The sequence below is a fragment of the Magnolia sinica genome, chromosome 2 (genome assembly GCF_029962835.1).
Source record: "Magnolia sinica isolate HGM2019 chromosome 2, MsV1, whole genome shotgun sequence".
In the NCBI taxonomy this organism is placed as follows: domain Eukaryota; kingdom Viridiplantae; phylum Streptophyta; class Magnoliopsida; order Magnoliales; family Magnoliaceae; genus Magnolia; species Magnolia sinica.
In genome coordinates, this window is record NC_080574.1 from 25,327,724 (window position 1) to 25,351,601 (window position 23,878).

Sequence of the window (23,878 nt, forward strand, 5' to 3'; positions counted from 1 at the left end):
CAAATGAAAGATTTTATTTGTTGATTTTCCACCATACAAAGTGAGACTCGTCATATAAATCATCTGGATCATTGGAAGATCACCCAAATTAAAAGGCTAGTCTTGCAATGTGTCTGGGTGTAATCGAGAAAACCTTTCTTTTATGATCTTTTATGGTCTTTTATGCTTTTTCTCAGTCTTATGCTAATATATATGGATTCCTCTGAAAATTGGCTGAGCTTATAAATGGATTCCTCTGAAAATTGGCTGAGCTTACAGAGAACCTCAACCAAAAATTGACCCACAAAGATGTGGAATAATCTATCCATGTAAAGGTAGAAAAAGAAGCTACCAGTTTCAATAACAGTTGGAACTAAAATATCACAAGTGGTGAATTTCAAAATGTGAGGAATGCTACTCTTGTGTGCGTATCTAAGTGGCACATATGCCAACCCAACAGCTCGTAAAAGGTCCATGCTGCTTATCAGACCGGCCCCACCGGATGTGACATGGTTCAAAAAACAGGCTGGTTGAATAATACTGACCACGGGTTTGAAGAAGAAAATATATGGTTTGAAAAAGTTGGCAAAATTTCCACACTCAATGTTCAAATCCAGCATTTAGGATTAGCTGACCAGCTTGGGTCTGTTTGCATGAGCTGTCTCATACTCACGCAGCAATTCTTCAATATGGTTATTTGCAAATAGAAGTTTGTCTGATGACAAAAGAGGCATGATTCAGCTGAGATAAGACAATAGCTTCTGATCCACACAAGTAGCGGGTTATATGAGTTCCTGCTGATCCGTACAACAACTGGCAGTGGAATCCCTCTTCCCCTGCTTCTCTCTTGGCTCATTCGGTCGGTGCTGGTCATTCTTGTATGTTTCTCTTTCCAAGGGTCAGTCGTTCCCTTGTGTAAAGTGAGGAACAGTGGGATAGGGGAGTTGATTCGCTTTTGGAAGATGGGACCGGTTACACAATAACCGGCCAAATGACTACAGGATCATCGGTCTACCCTACATCAATTCACCATTTCGAACCTTATACAGCAGGTTTTTCCACACCAGCTCCTTCTACCTATACTGCAGTTGAAGGACCTAAAAGAAGACAATGAAACACTGCATGCAAGATCCAAATCACATAATATAATATAGTTAATCCAATAGTCAGGTCATCAGGTTGCTGTTATAGACACCCCCATAAGGATGCATGATCAATGCAATATGCTTTTCTCAACAAGGAAATCATTCTTTCTTACCAAATGCTTCAATTACTTTGTTTCTTCTCAGTGTATATGAGAGACTCTTCTAAAAAAAAAAAAACTGCCTGACTTACATTGCAGATACAAGAACTAATAGGAAGACACTGAAAACAAAAGGTCAACAACCACTATGAATTAAGTCTAGAAAACCTTCTGTACATTTGATTTCACATGGTCTCCTCTGAGAAAAAGCCACAGACCTTTTTCATGAGCTATCTTGCTTGGGCTTCCTGCTCAGTTCCGAATAGTGACCGCCCATCAGCTGCAAAATCTCCTCCCACAAGCCTGATGATGATTCTGTGGACAACCCACTTATCAGATTCACGCTACATGCGGCGACAAACCAGTAATCTGACTCGATCTCATCTCTCAACTGGTCCAGCTGCCACCCTGCGTACCCAACAAAGAATCTGAAATCTTGAGGCCTGAGCATCCCCTTCTTCACCAGCTCCGCAGCATCATCTAAGCTGTTTCTGGCACCAAAACTGAGGCCTGGTATTACCTGCTCAAAGCCCGTAGTTGGTGAGTCCTCTCCAGTCTTTAGCAAGAACATGCTAGCATCGAGGGGTCCGCCGAAATGCAGAGAACACTCTGCGAAGGTGGTTGCAAGGTCTAGATTTGATGGCTTCATGTGTTTGATTTTCTTGTTAAGTGGACGGTTGAGGATGACACCGAAAGGGCCCTCTCTTGGGTCTTTGGTTCCTGATCTGAGGAGCAGAACAACAGTTCTTTCAAAGGTACGAACACCATCAAGCTTCTCAGTAGCGACTAGGATGCAGCCAGTCTCAGGTACAGGGATTGGATGTGCCCACTTTGCACCAAGTGATTTGGAGGACTCATGGGAGACTGCATCTTGGACGGGAGCATCATCATCCGATAGCTGCACCAGGATAAGAATTCAAGTGTTATATTTAGTACTACTTTTTTTTTTTTTTTTGGGTGGATAAGCTACATAAGGTGGACTGAAGCCATGTGTGTTTGGGTACCTTGATAAGCTACAGTAAAGAAAGATTGAAGACTTTAAATTAAATTTTTTTTTTTTTAAAAAAAACAAAAACCTTCAAGTGCTAGTTTTTGTTTTCTGATTAGGGGGGATGTTTTTCTGGTGATGGCTCACTCAAAGGTGAGCCCACAATTTGGACAGTACCAACCAGCTTCCACATAGGCGACATATACCATAGGGATGATCAAGATCACTATGATAGAGTGGGCTGGAGAGCATATGCTATCATTCCCCTTGGAAAATGTTAACAAACTAGCACAAAATCCATACCACTGAAATTGGACATTTTTTAGTGTGTCAGCTCACCTGCTCCCGTGCCACGAGAGTTGCTCTAAAAGTTCGCCAATCAGAAATTGTATGATGTGACTTGTGGGCCGCGGCATCTTCAGATTTCGTGTTGTCAGAGGACGGGTTGTTTCCCTCAGGAATTGATTGATCACTGCTTCCTGTAATAAAAATCAAGTCCAAGAGTAGATTGAGTAAACAAGTACCTTGGTTTTAAGCAGTCTCGGGACGTCTTACATAGACACTCAATAATAGTGCTGCGAATCCATGATTCAAATATCCTACATCATCTTGTATATTGTTTGATTGTATAGTCACTAATGAAATCCATATTAGCATCAGTCATATGCACACACAATGAAATGATGAATCAAAACCCCAAGAAAATAGTTGTTCTTGTTTGATTTTCCAGAGATAGGTAAACAGATGAGTTCTAAGATAAAGAGAAAGTTGCCATCTCAATTATCTTAACCTTCTATGGTAATATGTTTAAATATGAATTACCAGTATAGTTACTACAGTGATGTTTGCTAGCCCCAAACACACTTTTACACGGCACATTTGCCAACCTGGCAAGTGCGTGAAGTTCTAGGTGGAAGATGGCTATGGGAAACAATCAGGCTAGACTACTCAATCTGTAGGCCACCATTGTACAAAGAGCTTGGACGGTTTAATTTTATTATTTTTTTGCCAAAAGTCCACTTTCAAGATACACGTGCACCTGCCTAATCAGTGGACCAACCCGATCTTTTCATATGGTTGTCTTGACAGCGGAAGAGACTTGCTAGGTTGGCATGTGTGCTGTGTGTAAAGGTGCAGGTGGGCTAGCAAACCTCTACTATGAACCAACCATGGTGACAAATCTCATTTTCGGCTATTGCTCGGCTTGGAAATTTCTTGGGAGATTATCAAAATTTGACGTTTTTCTCGAGATATTATCAGGAAAGTCTCTCTGAAAATAAAAATATTTATTTGTAAATTATTACATTAGTTTAAAATTTAAATATATCTATATAGGAAATTCACTAATATTTTTACTATCTTTTGAGTTAATATCGCAATAAAATGTGATATTTTAATATCTTATGAGATTTTTGAAAATATCGCGATAACATGTAATAATTTAAACTACTGTAAATTATTACATTAGTTTATATTTTAAAATGTGTACTGGCCAGTAACAGACTGTTATGGGGCATTATGGGCCATTTTTTTTCTTCATAATGGCCATTATGGCCCCATAACACGTAACTGTTACCATCATTATGTAACAGTAACGGCCGTTACGTAACTGTTTCTGAATACCTTGTTATTGAGATATTTTCATAATCTCAGCGATATTTGTCACACTGCTATGAACCATAGTTAGCAATACTCCGTTTTAAACTCTGAAATATAGAAAGAAAGAATGGAAAAAAAAAAAACTCGTATAATTGGTTAAATGTTTAAAATTCCGTATGTTTCAAAAAATAGGAAAAAAAAAAAACCCTTATTTTTTTTTCTTTTTCGGTAAATTGAATTAAAAACGTTTTTTGTTAGAACATGTTATATTAAAAGCAAAAAACTTTTGAAAGCGATTTGAAAAACAAAGACTTGTGGTCGCCATCCACCTATAAATTTGAATAGAAGATTAAAAAAAAAAAAAAATCTTTTAGTGGAGACAAGTCACTTATATAAGGATTACTTGAAACTGAAGGATCTTGAGAGAGGCAAAGAATGATATTACTGCACCATTTCTAAGGATTTTGGGTTGGGGGCAGCTCCAGACTTGGTTCTCTCTCTCTCTCTCTCTCTCTCTCTCTCTCTCTCTCTATTTATCTTCTGAGTCTGTTTATAGGTGACTTTTTCTGTTTTTTTTTTTTTTTTTTCAAGTCTGCTGCATGGGTTAGGTTTTGTTTTTTTACTTTCTTCCTTTTGTCCTGTTCTCTATATTTTTCAGTTTCAGTAAAGCTTCTCATCTTTCAAAAACAAATAAAAATTATTCATTTTATTTGATTTTTAAAATTTCTTTTATTTTGATAGGTATTCTGGACTCGTACCCGAGAACTCAAATGTTGAAACACACCTTATCTACCATTGAGCTATGGGCTTGAACCCTGAAGTTTTGTATTTTAATTGAGATATCCATAAATATATGTGCATACATAGCCCTTCTTTCACTCTTTTCACTCTTTTTAGTTGAAACCATATTAAACCCGGACTTTTCGTTCACCGATTTTTTCGCATTTGCGTTACTATGATCAAAAATTTGACCGTCTTTTAACAATTGAAACAGAATTAAAAGCAAAATTTTCCCATACTTATTTTTTTTCCTGTATGTCGTTTCGCTTACTATTTGATGAACAGGTCCCTTGGAACTCTTTTGTGCTATGCAATATTTTTCAAAAAGAAATAAAGTGACCCATAATGAACAATAATGCCTCCTGGGCTGGAAGCAGTACCCTAACAGTTAGGGTATATAACCTAGCAACATGGCAACAATGAGGTCACAGGTTAAGTCACTCCTTATCCACCAAAAATAGGAAACAAAATAATGCCTAGTTTTCCTCTTGAGATACTTGCATCCGATTCTGTAATCAAATTCAAACATCAAATCTCTTTCCTTCGGGAATCTCTGTCCCGTTGAGCCACTCGTTGATTCCAGAGTCAGAGCAGAAACTAATTGTAATACCAAAGAGAGCTTTGTCAGAACCTTCACATACCACTGCTTGCAGAAACAACTATGACCATCTTTAAAAGCAGCAGTCAACGAAACAAAGATTAGGTAAAGAAATCCATGTTTCCAGAGTGAAAATACACAGATCGAATCTTAAATCACAGTTGTGAACTTACAGTAGTATGAACTAAGCATAAAGAACCGAATGACCGAAATATTTTATCACAACTGTAAGAACTCAGTAACCAAAGAAAATGAAAAGCTTCAAATTCTTAACCTTAAACTGAACTGAATGTCTCTCCATGTGATGCAGGATAATTAACCACTTGCTCTAAAAGTTCGAACTGTTAGAGCATGGCGAATTAATCCCTTTATCTCATAGCCTAGGCCCCACATCTCATGGGTTAGGACCTCGGCCGAACCCCCCCTTGTGGACACCAAATCACATGGGTACCGCCTCACACAGGCCGCCCACCCCCAGTGTGTCCCCGCATCCCACAGGCTACCCCACTCGAGCCCGGTGTGAAAATGCCCCTGCATTACCATGCTAAAAAAATTGGCCATTTCTGTTATTTTGTTCCATTATGTTAGTCCTACTCCTACCTTATAGCCAGAGTCAGCATTCATCTCAGTCTGGCTCACTTCCTCTTAAATGTACATTTCAAACTCATCTCCAGCTGAACTGAATCTGTTTCATCATGCCTCAGATCAGCCATTTCCCTAATTTGCTTCCTTAATCTCTGTCCTACCTGACCTTAGAATTAAGCATTCATTGTCAGACAGGCTCGCTCTTGACTAATAGAAAAAATTAACCTCCAACTGACACTCACAAATTAATACCATTCTCAATATCATATGAAAGTTATTATGGTTTCTATTATGTTTAACATGTTGTCACAGTGAAAAGCCCAAATTCAAGAAATGGACATCGAGGGATTTCAAAGTCTGCTACACTGGGAGAAAAGACCAGATTTCTAAGAAAGAACTATATTTCTGCATCCAAGCAAAGGTTGTAAGAGGAGATATCATTGTATTCTCTAATGAGAACTTTGATCCTCTTTTATAAAATCTAAGCATATTCAGGTGTGCAGAGTACTGCTCCTTTTAAGACCATCTTGTAAAGGTGGTACATTGGTATATGTCAGTGCCAACACGGGTGCCTGTGTTTAACACCCGGTGCAAAAGAAACCATCTATGTGAAGTTGCTGTGCACTCGGTGGTTTGCTTCACGACCGCTCCTCCATTACCTGACATTGCTTGCTTGCCCTTTGGAGTGTGCATGTAAAGTTGGGCTGGTAATCAATATTGAGTGTGACGGTCTTGGCACCCGAATGGTGTCAATGAGAGCACCAAGGCTTTATCCAACATCCAGGAGCTTCAATAAACGACATAGGTTGATGTTTCACGGGTAGCAAGTAGCAAAACTTTCGCCACCTACCATTTAAAACCCCATCCCAAATTGCTGGGAAAAAGGCCAAGGCCCTTTTTGGTAGATGCCAAAAATGAGTACATCTCATTTTTGTTAATAGTCATTATCTATAAGAGATCTTGACCTCTAATGAATAATCACTGTTAACATGAACTCATTATATATTAGAGATCAAGAGCTCTAATACAAAATTAGTGTCAACTAAAACAAGATGAACTCATTTTTAGGCATCTACAAAACAGGGCTAAGATGATGATCATCATCATCATTGAAGGTACTCCAAAAGGGAACATAAGAACTGGAACGAGCTAACTCTCATTTAACTATTGGAAGTTGAGAATATATATATATATATATATATATATATATATATATATATATAAAAAAAATTAATTTTGAAGGGTAAAAGAAATTTTATTAACAAACCACTAACAAAAGAAAACAAAGACGGGGACCCAATAATTACAGCCCTAACATTGCCTTGATACAATCAGTCTCCTCATTCAAGAGAGCAATCCACTCAGATATAGACACTTCGATGGAGAGCAGCACTGCCTCACTTGAATTTGAGGAATTTCGAAAGCAACGTCTATTTCGTTCACCCTACACACCCCACCACACAGCTGGAAAATAAAGCTGCCAGATTACCTTCATTCTCTTTAGCACATCTCCCCCATGCCACGCCCATGAGAGATCAGAGACGGAGCCCGGCATTGGCTAACTCATATCGAAAAAAGATAGAACGTGCGACCAAATGTTGGTCATGAAGGGGTAAAACATAAGATGATGATCATCAACATCATTGAAGCTACTCCGAAAAGGAACAAAAGAACTAGAAATAGCTAATTCTCATTTAACTATTGGAAGTTGAGAATATATATATTTTTTGAAGGGTAAAAATTTTTTATTAACAAACCACTAACAAAAGAAAACAAAGACGGGGGACCCAATAATTACAGCCCTAACATTGCCTTGATACAATCATTCTCCACGTTCAAGAGAGCAGCTCACTCGGATATAGAAACTCTGATGGAGAGCAGCACGGCCTCACTTGAATTTGAGGAATTTCGAAAGCAACGTCTATTTGGCTCGCCCCACACACCCCACCATATAGCCGACAAAAAACCCTCGTTCTCTTATTTGGCACATCTCCCCCATGCTACACCCACAAGAGATCAGAGACAGAACCCGACATTGACCAACTCATACCGAAAAAGGATAGAACGTGTGACCAAATGTTTGGTCGTGAAGGGGCAGAACATAAATAAATGATCAATAGACTCGGCATCTTTCTTGCATAGACAAAACATACTAGGGATGATCATTCCCCACTTATGCAAGTTATTTATAGACAACACCTTCTTCCTTCCCACTGGGTGCAAAATTCTCTTAGGGGCTTGATATCTTTAAGCAAAGCTTATTGTAAAAGGAACTATCTGTAAATCGGCCCAAACTGTGGCTGGTCCACACCATAAAGTCAGCCTCATCAGTTGGAGATGCAGACCGAAGCCCGTCTGCCAAAGAAAGGAGGTCGCCCATCTCATCATCTGTAAGATTCCTTCTGCATGGAGGCATCCAACACATAGAGGATCCGCTACAAGAGAAACAGTCCGCCACTTTCACATCTTCGGCACTCGCAAGGCTGGCCAAAATGGGGAAATCAATGAACTAGCGATGATCACCACACCAAGAGTCCTTCCAAAATCTAATTCTAGTAACAGCTCCTAAGGAAAAAGAAATGCTTTCCTTTACCTTCCCTCTCATGGCTGAGATTGACCTCCAAATGTGAGAAGCCCGATATAAAGAGGACTCCCTAATCTACCATTTCTCTCTTTGAGGCTATATTTGCTAGAAATAACCTTGAGCCACAAGTGACCTTCCTCTGTCCCGAATTGCCACAACCATTTTCCAAGGAGGGCCAAGTTCACAATGGATAGGTTCCTCAACCCCCCACCGCCTTAAGGATGCACAGGCTTACAAATATCTTCCCATTTGAAGAGATGAAACTTGTGACGTTCTTCCACACCCCCCAAAGGAAATCCCTTCTCAACTTATCCAGCTTCTCCCGAACAGATTGCAGACATTTGAATAAAGATATAAAGTCAAGCAGCATGTTAGAGAAAGTTGTTTTGAAAAGGGTCAACTGCCCACCCAAGGAAAGATATCAGCACTTCTAGATATCGTTAATGCTTCTTCTCTGGAAAAAAGAAGTTCACTACACGTGGACCGTCTACCTCCGCATGGCATTGCTCTATTAGGCTTTCGCCCATTGCGGAAAATTTCCCACTGCTACCTCCAACAGGAGTTTGGGCCATTTCTCAGTCTCGGAGTGACTGATAATCCTTTTAGACCAGCTACGGATCAATCGCCTTGGTAAGTTATTGCCTCACCATCTAGCTACTCAGAAACGAGCATATGCTCAGGCGGATTCCTCATTTTGCTTCTCAGCCTACGGGGTATTAGCAGCCGATAGATCCAGCCGACGATCAAGGTCATCATCAATATGCCTCCTACTCGTAACATTAAGAAGTTACAAAGTCTTTGACAGTTAGTTGCAACCTCAGCACATACCAAACTTTTTTTAAACCTCATAGAGTCAACAACTATGACTCCATGCAACAAATATTTCATTGTTGTTACCGTCCATCACATTTATTTTGGTAGTTGTTGTATCACTAGCCATGAATACAATCTTATCATTCAACCAACTTTGTCAGACCTGAATACATTCTTACCATTTACCCAATTGGCAATAAAGCCAGCCGGGCATACTATATCTACAGTATAAAGAAGTTAGATTAACGTCATCTCATTGCTACATGTTTCCTAACACATGAAACGTTGATTTATATATATGCTAAGGGTTGTCTTAATAGGATGATACAAATATACGGTCAATGGAATTCGAGAAGTTGAATATGGAAGGAAAATGTCCAAATCCCGGAGGGGTAGGACCTCTTAATTTGGGAAGATTATGGGGCATTCTCAATTCATGATCAAGCATCTTGACCAATGGTTTGCTCATCGAACAATGAGCCCCATAGGTGTGGAAGTCTAAGAATTAGAAAAATGAGCAAGACATCATAGTTCATCAAGTGAAATTATAACCGCACATATGAACACCGATCCCAAATATCCAAAACTGGCCTCCATTGAAAATAGAGCATGGCCTGAAAATTCCATTGATCGAACAATCATCTGTTGCATTTAGACCAGTAACTATTTTCTTTCTAACCATTCATATGATGGCCAACGATTAGACCACTAAACATGCAATCAATTTGATTTTCAATTACATTAGTCTCACCACCTCATAACATTGCTATTTTGAGGTACCCTGTCTCCAGGATCCACACATCATCATAGCATTTGTGCATATTCAGACCACTAACTATTTTCTTTCTAACCATTTATTTGATAGCCAACGTTTAGACCACTAAACATGCAATCAGTTTGATTTTCAATTACATTAGTCTCACCACCTCATAGCATTGCTAGTTTGAGGTACCCTGTCTCTAGGATCCACGCATCATCGTAGCATTTGTGCATATTGATCCATAATATTCATCATATGGTTTCCTTAGCACAAACCTCTGATTTTTTATGTCAACCCATTTATCAAATGCATATTTTTATGTCAACCCATTTATCAAATGTATATTGACTAAACTTGGACTCTAAGGGTTAAGTGGTTTATCTAAGTGCACCCCCACAATTTCAGATCTTTGCCTTGATAAACATGATAAACCTATATCAACCAAACTTTCAGGCTATGAAAAATCAATTGTGGGAACCATCATAAGAATTGATTGGATCTAACACACATATCCAAGGCCAGCACACGACCACATGAAACAATATCCTCCACCCTTGGTCTAGGAGACTAGGTGGGAGCTCTTGTTATTGCGCCCACAATTATACATACAAAAGTAATAATGTGAGTTGTTTATAGAGAAACAGTGATAAGTGGGCCTGTGGTTGGATAGAGTTGGCCATTGTTCTGATCAAGTTCAATATAGTATACCCCCTATATTCCTTATGTGCACTCATTATCATAAAGGTCATCCACACCCATGACCGGTCCACCTTATACCTTGATTTTTAGGTCACTATAAATACAAAGGACCCACTAATTAACTACTCATACTACAAACATGTGTGAAGTGACACCTTAAGTGTGTAATTGTGCATCCTACTACATTTCTAAAGATCAACATCAACATGGTTATTCATTCCATGCACATCAATCACACAAAAGTCAACTCCACAACATGCACCTGAACAAAATGACATGTTTTGTGTTCTACCACCAATAGTATGGTAGGCCCCATCTTTTCACGATCTAGACCATGCACTCTTGTGCCACCCACCATCAATGACCATCAGATATCTTTCCAAAATCCCCCCCTGGAAAGTGGACGGTAAACCATCCACTTGCAGTCCACAAGTTGGACAAGTAAAATTGTCCAATGGGGGAATATTTGGGTGACACACATCATACATTGTCTGGCATATTAGCTGAATAGTCTTGATCAACAAAAGTTGGGCCCGAATTAGATTGTCCAAAGACATGTACCATATAGAATTATAGAGTGCATGCGTATGAACCATGGTGCTCTACTAAAATAGTAAATGGTTGCCTATGAGAACAAACCCACGAGAAAATAAACCCACGAACAGTTAGGATTGATGATTCTAACTGTCCATTTCATTCCCACTAAACAAGTGGTTAGATCATCCGTTCACTGTTACTTTTCATTTACACCCTGTGGACAGTGAGACCTATAATTTCGATAGTTGAATTCATATAAGCAAGCACAACGTGTGGACACCACATAAGAGATACACACTCTTGCCAAAGAATGGTGGAATCATATACATACATGTGAACACATCGTTCCCTCCCAAAGCCAGCGATTGGCCGCTTATAATTTTACCCCTTTTTTTATAATGATTTTCAAGGCCGGGAACCAACCGCCATCTAATGGTCACTCTTCGCCACCATTTTAACCCAAATCATGCACCCTTTCAAAAAAAAAAAAAAAAAACCTAGTAGCAAAAAACCACACACACACACACACACACATAAATATATTAAAAACTAGCCATCCAAAAACTAACCCTATTTCCCAAAACAACTCATAAGGAGATAAAAACGTTACTTGTAGGATGGTTTTACAAAGGCAAGCACGTCTCATGTTGTCTTTGGACTTGAGCCATCTCCACCTTTCTTTTCGCCTTTATTAGAGTAGCATGTGTAATCTCTGCCAGCGAGTCTCTTTGAGATGATATAATCTAGATCATTGATCCAAGTGCAAATGAAAAAGATGGACATTCACAGAATTGTGATCAAACGGTTAGGACAAAAGTTATCAAATGGTTGTCCATTGTTTTTTTCTTTTAATTTTTTAATTTTTATTTTATTATTATTATTTTTAATGAGATGGCCCAAGAAATCTCTCCATTATTGGGACATTCAAGTCCTTCTAGATTTGACATTTTTTCCCCCATGAATGTGGACCATGCTATTTTTCTCTTAGCCGTCAACAAATTCCACAATTAAAATGGTTGGGAGCATCTATTCCTGGAGAATATCATGGATTTAGGGCATGATGCCATGGTAGAGATGCCTCCATGATAGGGTTCACTAGATGGACGATCCCAATCAAAACACCCACTTGCCAAATGTATAGTGGAGAGTGCAATAGAGATGTTTGTAATATATATATATAAAATCATGTATTGACTTGTAGAAAGACTTTTACACGATAGAAAGAGGAGTATGGTTGTAAAACACTTAATCATACTTTGAAAGCATAACCAGACTTTTCTTATATTCTTTTTCACACTTAAAAATCAGACAAAGAGAAGTCTATTTATAGACTTTGTGAAGACACCCTTAAGGGTGTAGAGACACCCTTTTAAAAAGGGTTGGGACTATTGGGTTTAAACCCAATTGGTGCAACCCTTGGGTCTGAGAAGAACAAAAATATGAAAGGGTGTTACTTTTCGGACTTGTGTGAAAAGACACATCCGCGGGCTTGCACACATCCATGGCCACAATCAAGGCCCAACCCAACAGAAATTTTGAAACACTAATTTATTTTTAAAACAACTTAAAGAATACAACATTCACTTCATGGGCCCTCCTATGAAATGGGCTGGTAGAAAGGTTCCATTGGTGTAAGAGTTGACCATCCAATCGGGGACCTACAAATGGACAGTAGAAAACATTGGAAATGGGTAGACATTGAAGGGGAGAAGTCCCCCAATGAGACAGGTAGGATTGGCCACTCCATGCTACTTTAGGAGAATCCATGAAAAGACAAACATGATCAACAGTCAGGATCACCAAAATTCCATGAGAAATGTCCAGTTTTTGGGCACCACACAAAGGTCAAAACAATTGAACTATTATACAATGCTCGGTCAATAAACTTACAGATGGGTTCCGAGATTGACTACAATGGATGGCCATGCACCAAAAATCTCCATCATCAGGGGTGATCTTAACTGACTGATCTTTTTCCTCAAAAATGGACGGCTTACCAAATGATCCATTTTCAATATGCATCAACATACTGCTCACACGGATAAGCTTATCCAAAGGCGCAAGCTTTTGAGAGGTGACCATTACATGATGGAGCCACCCAAATGAACTGAGCTCCACCATACAGTTGCTGCCCGAGCAAAAGACACCATATTGCTGAACTGAACATTGTATATTTCCTCATAACAATTTCAAGCAGCTGACCACGTCGTGGTTTTGCCAACTCTTCTGCCATACAAGTGATATGCATGCAAGCCTCAATTCGGACTGTCCCAATCGCAATCTGACTATGGATTGAACATGGGCAGAAAGTCACACTGATTGGATCATCTTGAACATCCAATCAATTGCTATCAAATAGCCAGTTAGAAAGGACAATGATCAGCAATCCAAATTCAACTAGCACAATTAGACAGTGAAGATCACCTGATCAGAATAACTGTTCAGGCCACACTCCATCCTCAATGGGGGCCACAATTTGGACAGTCCCGATTAACATCCACGTAGGGTGCAAGTACCATGAGAGAGAGAGAGAGAGAGAGAGAGAGAGAGAGAGAGAGAGGGAGAGAGAGAGAGAGAATTTATAAAATCAAACGAAAAAATTCATAACAATCCAAGAACAATTATGAAGGCGGAAGTCGAAATTGAACAAAGAAGATGAAAATTTCATTAAGAAGCAATTTCCATAGAAAGAAACTAGGAGAACCATACCCGAATTCGACGAATTCTCATGGTTCTTCTTTCCCATCGCTCTGACAGACAGGGATCGATATGCAGGGCGCCACGATCTCGACGTCTTGATCTCATCTTCCCCTCCGTAGAAACCACCTATCTTCATAAAATTGCAAGAAAGGCGCCTCTCAGGCCATGTATGCCTCTGCAGTGGAGGTGCGATCTTTGCAGGGAAGAGGCCTCGGTTGGCGTTGTTGAGATTGAGAGACCATAGATCCATGGCCCTTTCGAAATGGGTATTGAAGGATTTCTCTATTCAACGGTCGGATTTTCGTGATTCTTCTTTGGGGCGTCAGAAACGATGAGAAGAAAATCCAGAAGAGTGAGAGAGGAATGGATATAAAATAATGAGAGGGAGAGAAAAGTGGCAGAGAGAGAGAGAGAGAGGGAGAGAGGGAATATGCTAAGCTCCTTTAACCGATTTCTTGGGTGTATATGTGTACGATCTAAAGCTACGCATTCGCCGTGCAATTTAGATTTTTCAGACAGGTTTGGCTAACATGGGCGCAGACTGAGCACTACCTCCGCCAGAACCTAGCTAGAGATGGACGGTCCTGTAAGGCGCTCTGCAAGGTTCACCGTGAATTATGTGTTTTATCCAAACCGTCCATCCATTTTGAAAGATCATTTTTTGGGCATGAACCCCAAAAAAAAGGTCAGATCAAAGGTCCAATTGCACAACACAACAGAAAGCAGTGGTGAATTGATTCCACCGTTGAAACTGTCATGAGCCCTCCAAGATGTTTTTTTTTTTTTCATCTAACCTTTTCATAAGGTCACATGGATCTGTAAGAAGAGAAATCATAAATATCAGCTTCATCAAAAACTTCTGTGGCCTCCGAGAGGTTTTCAGCGGTAGAATTTCAATCCGCATTGTTTCTTGTAGTGTGGTCCACTTGAAAATTATATATACTTTATTTTTGATATCATCATAGATAATTATTTTTTAAAATATATGAACGGAATGGATTAAAAAAAAAATACATCATAGTGTCCTCACAAAGGACCTGACAGTACCGTCCATCTCTAGATAGGTCCTGGTGGGAAGCGGATTCGCTGGTGTACCACACATCAGATATATAGCGACTGTAGGTACGTGTCGTTCGAAGACGAGCACTGACGCTCCTCGAGCTCCGGGTTACGAACGGTTCAAAGAGATCAAAGTTACATGACCCCATAGTGATGTATTTATTATATCTATACCGTTCGTCTATTTTTAGAGATCATATTAGAATACTATCCAAAAAACGAATCATATCCAAAGATTATCTGGACCACATCACAAATAGCAGAGGAGATAATGATGTTCACAGTTAAAAAATTTGTAGGGCCAACTATAACGTTTATTTTCCATCCAATCTGTTCATAAGGTCATAAAGACCTGAATTAAGAGGAAAAATAAATTTCATATTGATCCAAAACTTCTAAAAAGCGTTTCAATGGTAGATGTTCAATCCTCCACTACTTTTTGCAGTGTGGTCCACTTGATACTTAGATCTGTCTTATTTTTCTTCTCAAGCCTTAAGATGATCTTGTAAAATGGATGAACGGTTTGGATATAACACATACCTCATTATCAGACCTACAGAATTTACTGACGCCCGCGGCGATACTCTTACGAGTTACAGCGGGGAGCGGATTGGCTGTTACCCGGCGACAGCTCATCGGGTGTTGCGCTTACCGTGTGGGGCCATCATGATGAATTTGTATCATATCCACGCAGTCCATCCGTTTTTATAGCTCATTTAATAACTTTATCTTAAAAAATAAGCAGATCCAAATCTCGAGTGGACCACACCACTTGAAAACGTGATGAATGACCATTAAAAGCTTTTTATAAGCCCCAAAAGCTTTGTATTAAGCTAATCCTTGTATTATCCATTCATCCAGTTATCAACTGGTTGGATGAAAAATAAACAGTACGGATCTTCTTAATGTAGGCCTTATGAATTTTTTAATAGTGAATGTTCAATCATCACTGTTTCTTATGTTGGGGTCCACCTGAGATTTGAATGTGCTTAATTTTTGGGACCACATCCTAAAATAAGCTAGAAAAACCAATGAATGGAGTGGATATACAATATATCATCCAAGTAGGCCCTACGGCAAGGGTAACACCCCTAAGCTGGGTTACTTTCGGACGCGGATTGGGTACTCCCCTCGCTGGGACGGACACGGATTTGAAATTCCTGCGCTGGGACGACAGGGTGGGGCCCACCGTAATGTTTGTCAGAAATCCATATCGTCCGTTCATTTTGTTAGTTCATTTTAAGGATCACAACTTTAGTGGGGCACATGGGTATGCCTAATCACAATATCCTAACCTTAAAATAGATCTAAATTGATGATCAGTTAGGCCCACTATATAGAACTCTTACACCAACTAGACTCCAGATTTTATGATTCACTTTTTTTTTTTTTTAATTTTATTATTATTATATTTATTTTTTTTCAAAATGAAATTTCATTGATAATGAAGATCATGTACAAATGGAGGGGCGGAGACGGACAAAATAACCCCGAGACCCTGAGAGAAACTCTCACATTCACTTTTATGATTCACTTTTCACAGGCTGAGGCTATACCGGGCTGAATTGGCAACACTCCAAAACTTATAGCTGATTCAAAATACTTGACATGACTCAAAGTGAGTTAGTCACAAGGTGAGTTAGGCCTAAAGGCAAAATGATGCTAGTAAGATTTGAACATACAACCTCACTTCTCCAAATAAGTGTTATGTGTCGCTTGAGTTTCCTACTTGTTCTTAATAGAGACTTTCCTGCTTATATTCCATAAAATTGTGCACCACAAATAGAAGCTAATGAATAGATCACCAGCAATCCCATAAAAATACATCACGATTTCTTGAGAAAAAAAGAAGAAGATCGAAGATTGTAGATGGTATAGACCTATTTTTATTTTTTATTTTTTTAGACTTTACACACACTCTCACACCCATATGCACACAGCACAATGGGTATTTGAACCCATGACATCGATTTCCTATTATCACTGCTGATTCCTATGGTGTGGTCTACTTGAGTGTTGGATCTGCAACATTTTTAGGCTCATACCTCAAAATGTTCTGAAAAAATGGATGGATTGCGTGGATAAAACCCATATATCACGTTGGACCTCACTGAGTTCCTGTGAGGATGGATTATTGTACAGGCAGGTAGTATGCAACCCCTTAGGCATAAATTATTGTGGGCCCACCATGACTTGTATCGGAAATCCACTCCATCCATCACTTGCACCAGCTCATTCTACACTTGATGCAAAAGATCAGGCCCATGAAAAATTCAAGTGGGGTACATGAAACAAAACGGTGCAGATAGCATATACAGCCTGATATTTGACATCCAATCATCAGTGCAAAAGATCAGGCCCATTTGGGTGGTTGGTTCCAGTCCAAACTGGTCTGATCTGGGTGTTAAAACACAGGCTCTACCGACTCAATTCAGTGCATCCATAACTAAGTAACACGAGCTCTATTTCATAATCTCATGTGGATAAAGATGCGATTAGCTCTTCGATAAGTTCCTGATTGGGTGCACCAGGCCGCTTTTTGATGGCCACAATCATCCCATCATTAAGCAAACCCTTATACACTTCTCCAAATTTTCCTTGCCTGATCAGATTGATATTGCTGAAATTCTTTGTAGCCAGGTTTAACTCGTCCAACATAAAATGCCTTGCCTCTCGCGAGTCGGATGGGTGAGGGCCACATCTCAGAAGAGACAATTCAATGGCTTGTCCTGCTGCAAATTATCAAGAAAACCACATGATTACTTTCTTCAGACTGAAATCCACATGACTCTCACATACTCTTAAGTTGGCGTTTGGATACATTAAATATTTGAATTGCAATAATTAGTTCAATCTAGCGGAAATTACCAAATTATAAGCACCTTTGTAGTAATAGTATTCAAATTGCAGAAGTTACTTTCAAGTTGGAATTGGAAGGGATTTAACTGCAAAATGAATACTATGGAAGGTAAATCCAATTTGGCCATTTCCAGTTAATTGAACTGCTATCCCAATCGAATTCAGTAGTGCACCCAAACACATCCCAAAAGTAAGGCTATGTACCTTGAAGAGATGGATCTGAAGAACCTGTCTCAGAAGTTCTTGAAACACTCTTGTAGTAGGCAGAACCATGGGAATACAAGTAGTGCCACCAATCCAACAGCTCCTGCAGTGCCTCCAAATATCACTGCAAGAGATGTAGTCATTCGGTACGTGCCACACTTCAATGATGCAGAACAGGAGCCTGGAAATATATATTCCTAAACATCGAAGCTGAAATATAAAGGACATCACTTGATGTCAACAGAATCACCAACTGAAGACCTAAAAAAGAATTATGGCCTGTTTGGCAGACACCTAAAGATTGGTTCATCTCATTTTAGTTAACTGTGATTATGCATTAGGAATCATATTTTTTTTGACAACCAACAATCATGATCTCGAATACATAACTACAGTTATCTAAAATGAGGAAAACTCATTTTTAGGTGTCTACCAAACAGGCTCTTAGAAGATGCCAATGACATGTCCTAATTCAAGAAACCAAGATCCATAGAAACATGTATACAGAATTATCGAACACAGGAGAGAAAGCCCATCTTCAAGTGTCAAACTCCTGTGCCAGATGTGCAATCATTGCAGATGCCTGTGGCATCCGAGACTTTCATCACACATGCATGTTGAACATGATCGTTGATGTCATTTTTCTAATAATCTATTTCTTGATACACGTGTCCCACCTGATGAACAGACCAACCGGACTTTTTGGCTAATGAACATTCACCACAGGCACCAACCAACATCCCGGATCCTGCACACAAGCTTTTGTGTTGGTTGAAGATGGGGCATCTGGAATCAGCATCGCCTTGTCGAACCTGTTTCAATTACATGATTCCAATTGCATCTCCATATTGATAGTCCTAAGAAGGATCGATATAGAGTCAATTTCCGCTCTTTCTTATTGTTATAGAATTTTAAAATATAACATATTGCAACCAATTCCATGTTTCTTACTCCAAATCCAAAATCCTGTTATCCATCAATGATCATACTCTACTATGAATGAGGAAATAAAAGAAAAGAAGAGAAATCTTGAATTATGTCGACATATTTCAATTTCTGCCAAGAGTAGTTCAATACCCGCAACCTTTTCCCACAAAAAGATCGCAGCACAATCTCAACAACACTTCGCTTCATTCGCCAATCATCGATTGATTCAATCACATTCTCCACACACCCACATTGCCGATACAAAAAATCACCCACATTCACATCAAGAATCCTCCTTGGCAGATCCTAGCAAACCGACAACCAATTGAAAAAAATGAGATACCTAAAGACAGTTCCACCCAATTCCCCCTCGAAACCAATCTGGAAAGTTCCTGTAAAGACAGTGAACCGATCCACCAAATGCTTCTTGAGTGTTTGAAGAGCACAGCTTGATTTGAGCAAGCTTCACTTCATATCAATTCAATCAAAATTCCCATTCGTGCACGTGTCGTCCTAATCAAAATTCACATGCATTCTTCCTCATTGGACCCCAACAAAACCTCCCACATCAACAGAAAAGAAATCGATGAATACCCAGATGCCACCCCATGGCATCTAGAGAACCGTTCCACCTGCTCCTAAACGAATCCGATTCATGATCTCCCAATCGAAAACAATCCCAACTTGCCGGCTTTCAAAAAAATAGGACCCTCCAACTACTCTCGGATCCCAATACAACCAACACTCACCTTAGGCCAGGAGAATCTGTACTGTATTTGGATTAATTAAATCGAGTCCGCTTCTCTATACCATCGTTTTGAATACCGACAATGCTGACAAACGGACAATGACCCCACACCGACAGTTTGGGTATAAAAATACCATCAAACTACCATTTCAAAGTTCAAACCAATTAAAAATTTCAAAAACAAACATTTTTTTCTTCTTATTTTGATGTTTCAAAGAAAACCCATGTGAGCAAAATTCAAATGGATGGTAAAAAACCTCGCCCCGAAAAAACATGGGTCATGAACAGTACATACATAGAGAGAGAGAGAGATATATAGATAGATATATTGAGAGAGAGAACATGGGTCTTGAATAGTATATACAGAGAGAGAGAGAGAGAGAGAGAGAGAGAGAGAGAGAGAATTTGAATTATAGGGGTTGTAAAGCAGTTTGAAGGGGTTGTCTAGTACTGGAACTTGGAGGGATTTGGATGGGTTTTTTTTTGCCATCCTGCCCTATTTTTGGGATGTTGGGCAATGGCAGCAAAGAGAGAGACTCTCCCCTCCTTTTTTTTTTTAAAAAAAATTAATTTAATTTTTTTGACCATATATCTATCTATTGAAAGCTGTGGGGTTGTGTTGTTGCTAACATCCAGCTGCATTGACATTGCTCCAACCGAAGGGGGGAAAAAAAACAATTAATAAAAATAATAATAATAAGAGCTTTGCTAAGCACAAGTGACAAAATGTCACATATGTGCAATAGAGAATCCATCCAGAAGGCTGGTCAAAATATGTAAGTGTTCTTGCACAAAAAATAGATCTAGTCCACCCAGCAGGTGGGCCACAATCTAAAAAACATCTGAACTGGTTAGAAATTTTTTTTTTTTTTTTTTTTTTTTTTTTTTTTAAGAATGATTTTAACCATTGATTTACATGGATAATGTTTGGATGGCATAGGTTATCCTAATAAAGTAATTACAGTGATGTAGATAATATGATTGTTTTGATATCATCAATGGGTCATGTGCCCAATATATTAATAGCCTAGTGACACACGTGTTACACATGCAACTCTTGAAAGGATTTTAGATGTAATCCAAGCTTCTACTTTGGATTTAAAACCCCCTCTTTAACAGGATTTGAAATTCCTTGTATTTAAAACCCACAATTACTTTATGATGCCAAACCTAGGGAATTTGAAATCCTCCCAAATCCATGGTGTCAAACTAACCCCAAGTCTAATTATCTAGAAGTATTCCAAGTCAATTTTGGTGATTTTGCTACTTTTAGTGACTTTACTAGCATTTGAAATGGAGTTGAGTTAGGAATTTAAGGCCAGTATAAGCATCATCAATTTGTTTGTAAGAAGGGCAACTCATTTTAATCAATTTTATTTCACTTTGAGAAGTTTTCTTTTCTTGTGGATTCTAGTCCTTACATAGAGAAAGAAGAGGGATGGTCTTTTTTCTTCTCCTTTTGCCTTTGAGAAGTTTTCTTTGAATGTTGCTAGACATAGCCCTTCCAAGTTGGGGTCCATTGAATTAACAATCTTATAAATCTAATCACTAAAACATATCAAGTTAGAAGCCTTGGATACTAATTACATCTTTAGGGCCATTTGGGAGCTTGTATTTCTAATGCTTAGATTTTGAATCAAGGTGATTCAGAATCCTTCACTTATGTTTGCAACTTGTATTCAAATTGCACTGGAATCCAAAAATGACAATGCATTGAAATTATGCAGTATATTAATGGGATATTGAATTTGATTAGCAAATCATCTTTAATATCCCTAATTAATGTACTTATGTAATGTTTGACACAATGATTGTAACAAGCCCACTAAAATATGTACTTTGGCAAAAAACAATGAAATTCAAAGCCTCGAATGGGCCACAAGCATAGGATCACAACTGATGAACCAACCAACATTTTTTAACCATTGATTTATGTGGCTAACTTGGACTGCTCGTATCATTCTATTAATGTAATTTTAGTAATGCAACTGATAATATGATTTTTGTAAGGATATCATTAGTGGGCCATGTGTGCAATGGATGATTAGACTAACGATCATTATGTTATACACATGTGACTCTCCTACCTTTAATAATGAGTAAAATAGAGGAATGACAATTTCAACAAAAATAAGAGATTTCAAAACTCAGCAAACTGAGAATTTAAAATCCACATAGATTCCAAATAATTCCTAATCCACACCGCCAAATGATCCCTGGATTCTGAATCCATTCAATACCCCCAGAATCCATTCAACACCCCCATCCACGACCCCTTAATAGGTTTATAATTTAAAATTATATGAATACTTTAAATGGTATGAATCAAGGAATAACGATATTTCACTTGTCATCAATCTTGTGGAGACACTAGGCCATAGATTCAAAAAACCAAAATCCAGACAACCAATCCACTCACCTAGACAAAAAATACGATTGTTCATTTCTAAAATTTAAGCCGTGGACATGCGCCCGGTATTAGTTCGCGCTGGCAAAGGATCTCCTCCAGCATCGGCTTTGCTCCGCCAAAGGCATAAAAGGGTATAGAAAAATGGATGGACGGTTTGAATCGTACACATACAACAGGGTGGGTTCCACGAGTGTACCACCTATTGTTTGGAATGTTACTAGTTCAGGCCTGTATCACCTTATGAAAAGTCAAGTGCAATGAATGCAATGGTACTGGGTGGTGTTCAATGGTGGACGTTTTTGTCTCCAACCATTTCCTATAGTGTAGCCCACCGAGAATCTGGGTCAGGCAGATTATTAGGACCAATGTCTAAAATGGAATAACCAATCAGATGGATGGTGTGGATTCTCACAAAATGGTGGATCCATGACAATATGTATCAACTAGATATTCATGTTTTCACTTTACATAGGCATACATGACAATACTAATAGATTAGATGGCAATATATGCCATGCTATGGCTATAGGAATATTTCAATGGTGCACAATGGTGACCACTGTATTTCATTTTCCGCCTTTTCCTGCATAACATGAAATGGGCATAAATGCTTGGATGAAGACCATCCATCCACCAAACTTGAAAACCCATGTCCCAAAAACAGAAACCAATGCTTCTCTACTTATTACAAAGTCTACATGATCTTTCGGAAAGTGCAAAAATTCAATACGTTATATGAATCAAAACAAATCCTAACTTAAAATGCTGAGATGAGTGGGTTATACCTGAAAATGATAACCAACAAGAAGGTCATTGATGGAAATAAGTTGGACATGACATATACAAATGTCGACGAAGTTTGTTCTAGTCGTCCTGTATAATACAATGTCCTAGCAAGCACAGCCCTGAAACACACCATAACAAAACAAAAAAAAAAAAAAAAAAAACCCTCGGAAAATCATGGGTATTAAAGACTGCATTTACTTACAAATTTCGGCTGAGTTGGGAACATCGATTCTGTTTTCCGGTAACTTTTGGGAATGCATGGTCCATTAAGCAAAAGAGCTTGTATAAGAAACTTCAGTGATTTTATTTCCAGATAGCTATCTATAGCACCTGTCGTTTGCAATGGGTACAAAACCAGCCTATCATGTTCTGTGTGACATCTACTTGGTCTGCATCTCATGTGAATGGATGGTCCTATTCATAGGTGAAGATGCATTCATCATGAGGCCAGTGTGACAAAGGGCTTGGACCACCAGCGTGTGTTTCAACTTTCTGTTAGACACCTATGCTGCATACATGACCTCATAATTACCCTGAGTAGATAATCACAGCCATCTGATTAAGAGCCTTTGAAATGGATGATAAGACCATTTTGCACTACCGTCCCTTTTGCTACAAATGAATGGTCATGGAGTGTCATACCACATCCAAACTGAGAGTTGGATCTACTTCATTTTTGGGATCATGCACTAAAATGATCTAGAAAAATGGATGGAAAGAGTGAATAAAACTCTTACACAATAAAGCTTTTCCAGCACCACCAAATAACTATGTTGGTGTGTGCTACAACAGCCAACCATGTGCATGTGAAATCCTATTCTATCAGTAGATGTGCCTAGAATTGAATATTCTTACGGTTATAGTTATATTGTCGAGCGCACAAGATACTGTTATAGTCCATCATTTCTATTATCTTGCTTCACCATGGAATGCCACATGATGATTTTATTGTAGGACATTTTCTGTAAGTGCCGGCTCTTCATTTTTTCCCCCATTTTCAAAATGGCTCCTACCTTTATC

At 38.9% G+C, this 23,878-nt stretch overlaps 1 protein-coding gene across 1 annotated transcript; it reads right to left on the reverse strand.

Annotated features, from left to right (window-relative positions):
* Positions 1 to 1,291: 1,291 nt before the first annotated feature.
* LOC131236725 (uncharacterized) lies at positions 1,292 to 14,286 on the reverse strand. The gene is made up of 3 exons (XM_058234111.1): positions 13,875 to 14,286; positions 2,550 to 2,689; positions 1,292 to 2,120 (listed from the first exon to the last, which is right to left on the reverse strand). The coding sequence occupies exons 1-3, from the start codon at positions 14,113 to 14,115 to the stop codon at positions 1,446 to 1,448; spliced, it is 1,056 nt and encodes a 351-aa protein (XP_058090094.1). The 5' UTR covers positions 14,116 to 14,286; the 3' UTR covers positions 1,292 to 1,445.
* Between the last annotated feature and the right edge of the window lie 9,592 nt (positions 14,287 to 23,878).

Bases quoted from the DNA above. Each gene is read 5' to 3' on its own strand.
- LOC131236725 (XM_058234111.1), bottom strand. From the start codon at position 14,115: ATGGATCTATGGTCTCTCAATCTCAACAACGCCAACCGAGGCCTCTTC. The intron at 2,690-13,874 runs GTATGGTTCTCC...TTTTTATTACAG, and splicing joins TGAGAATTCGTCGAATTCGG to GAAGCAGTGATCAATCAATT. The intron at 2,121-2,549 runs GTGAGCTGACAC...ATCCTGGTGCAG, and splicing joins CTCTCGTGGCACGGGAGCAG to CTATCGGATGATGATGCTCC.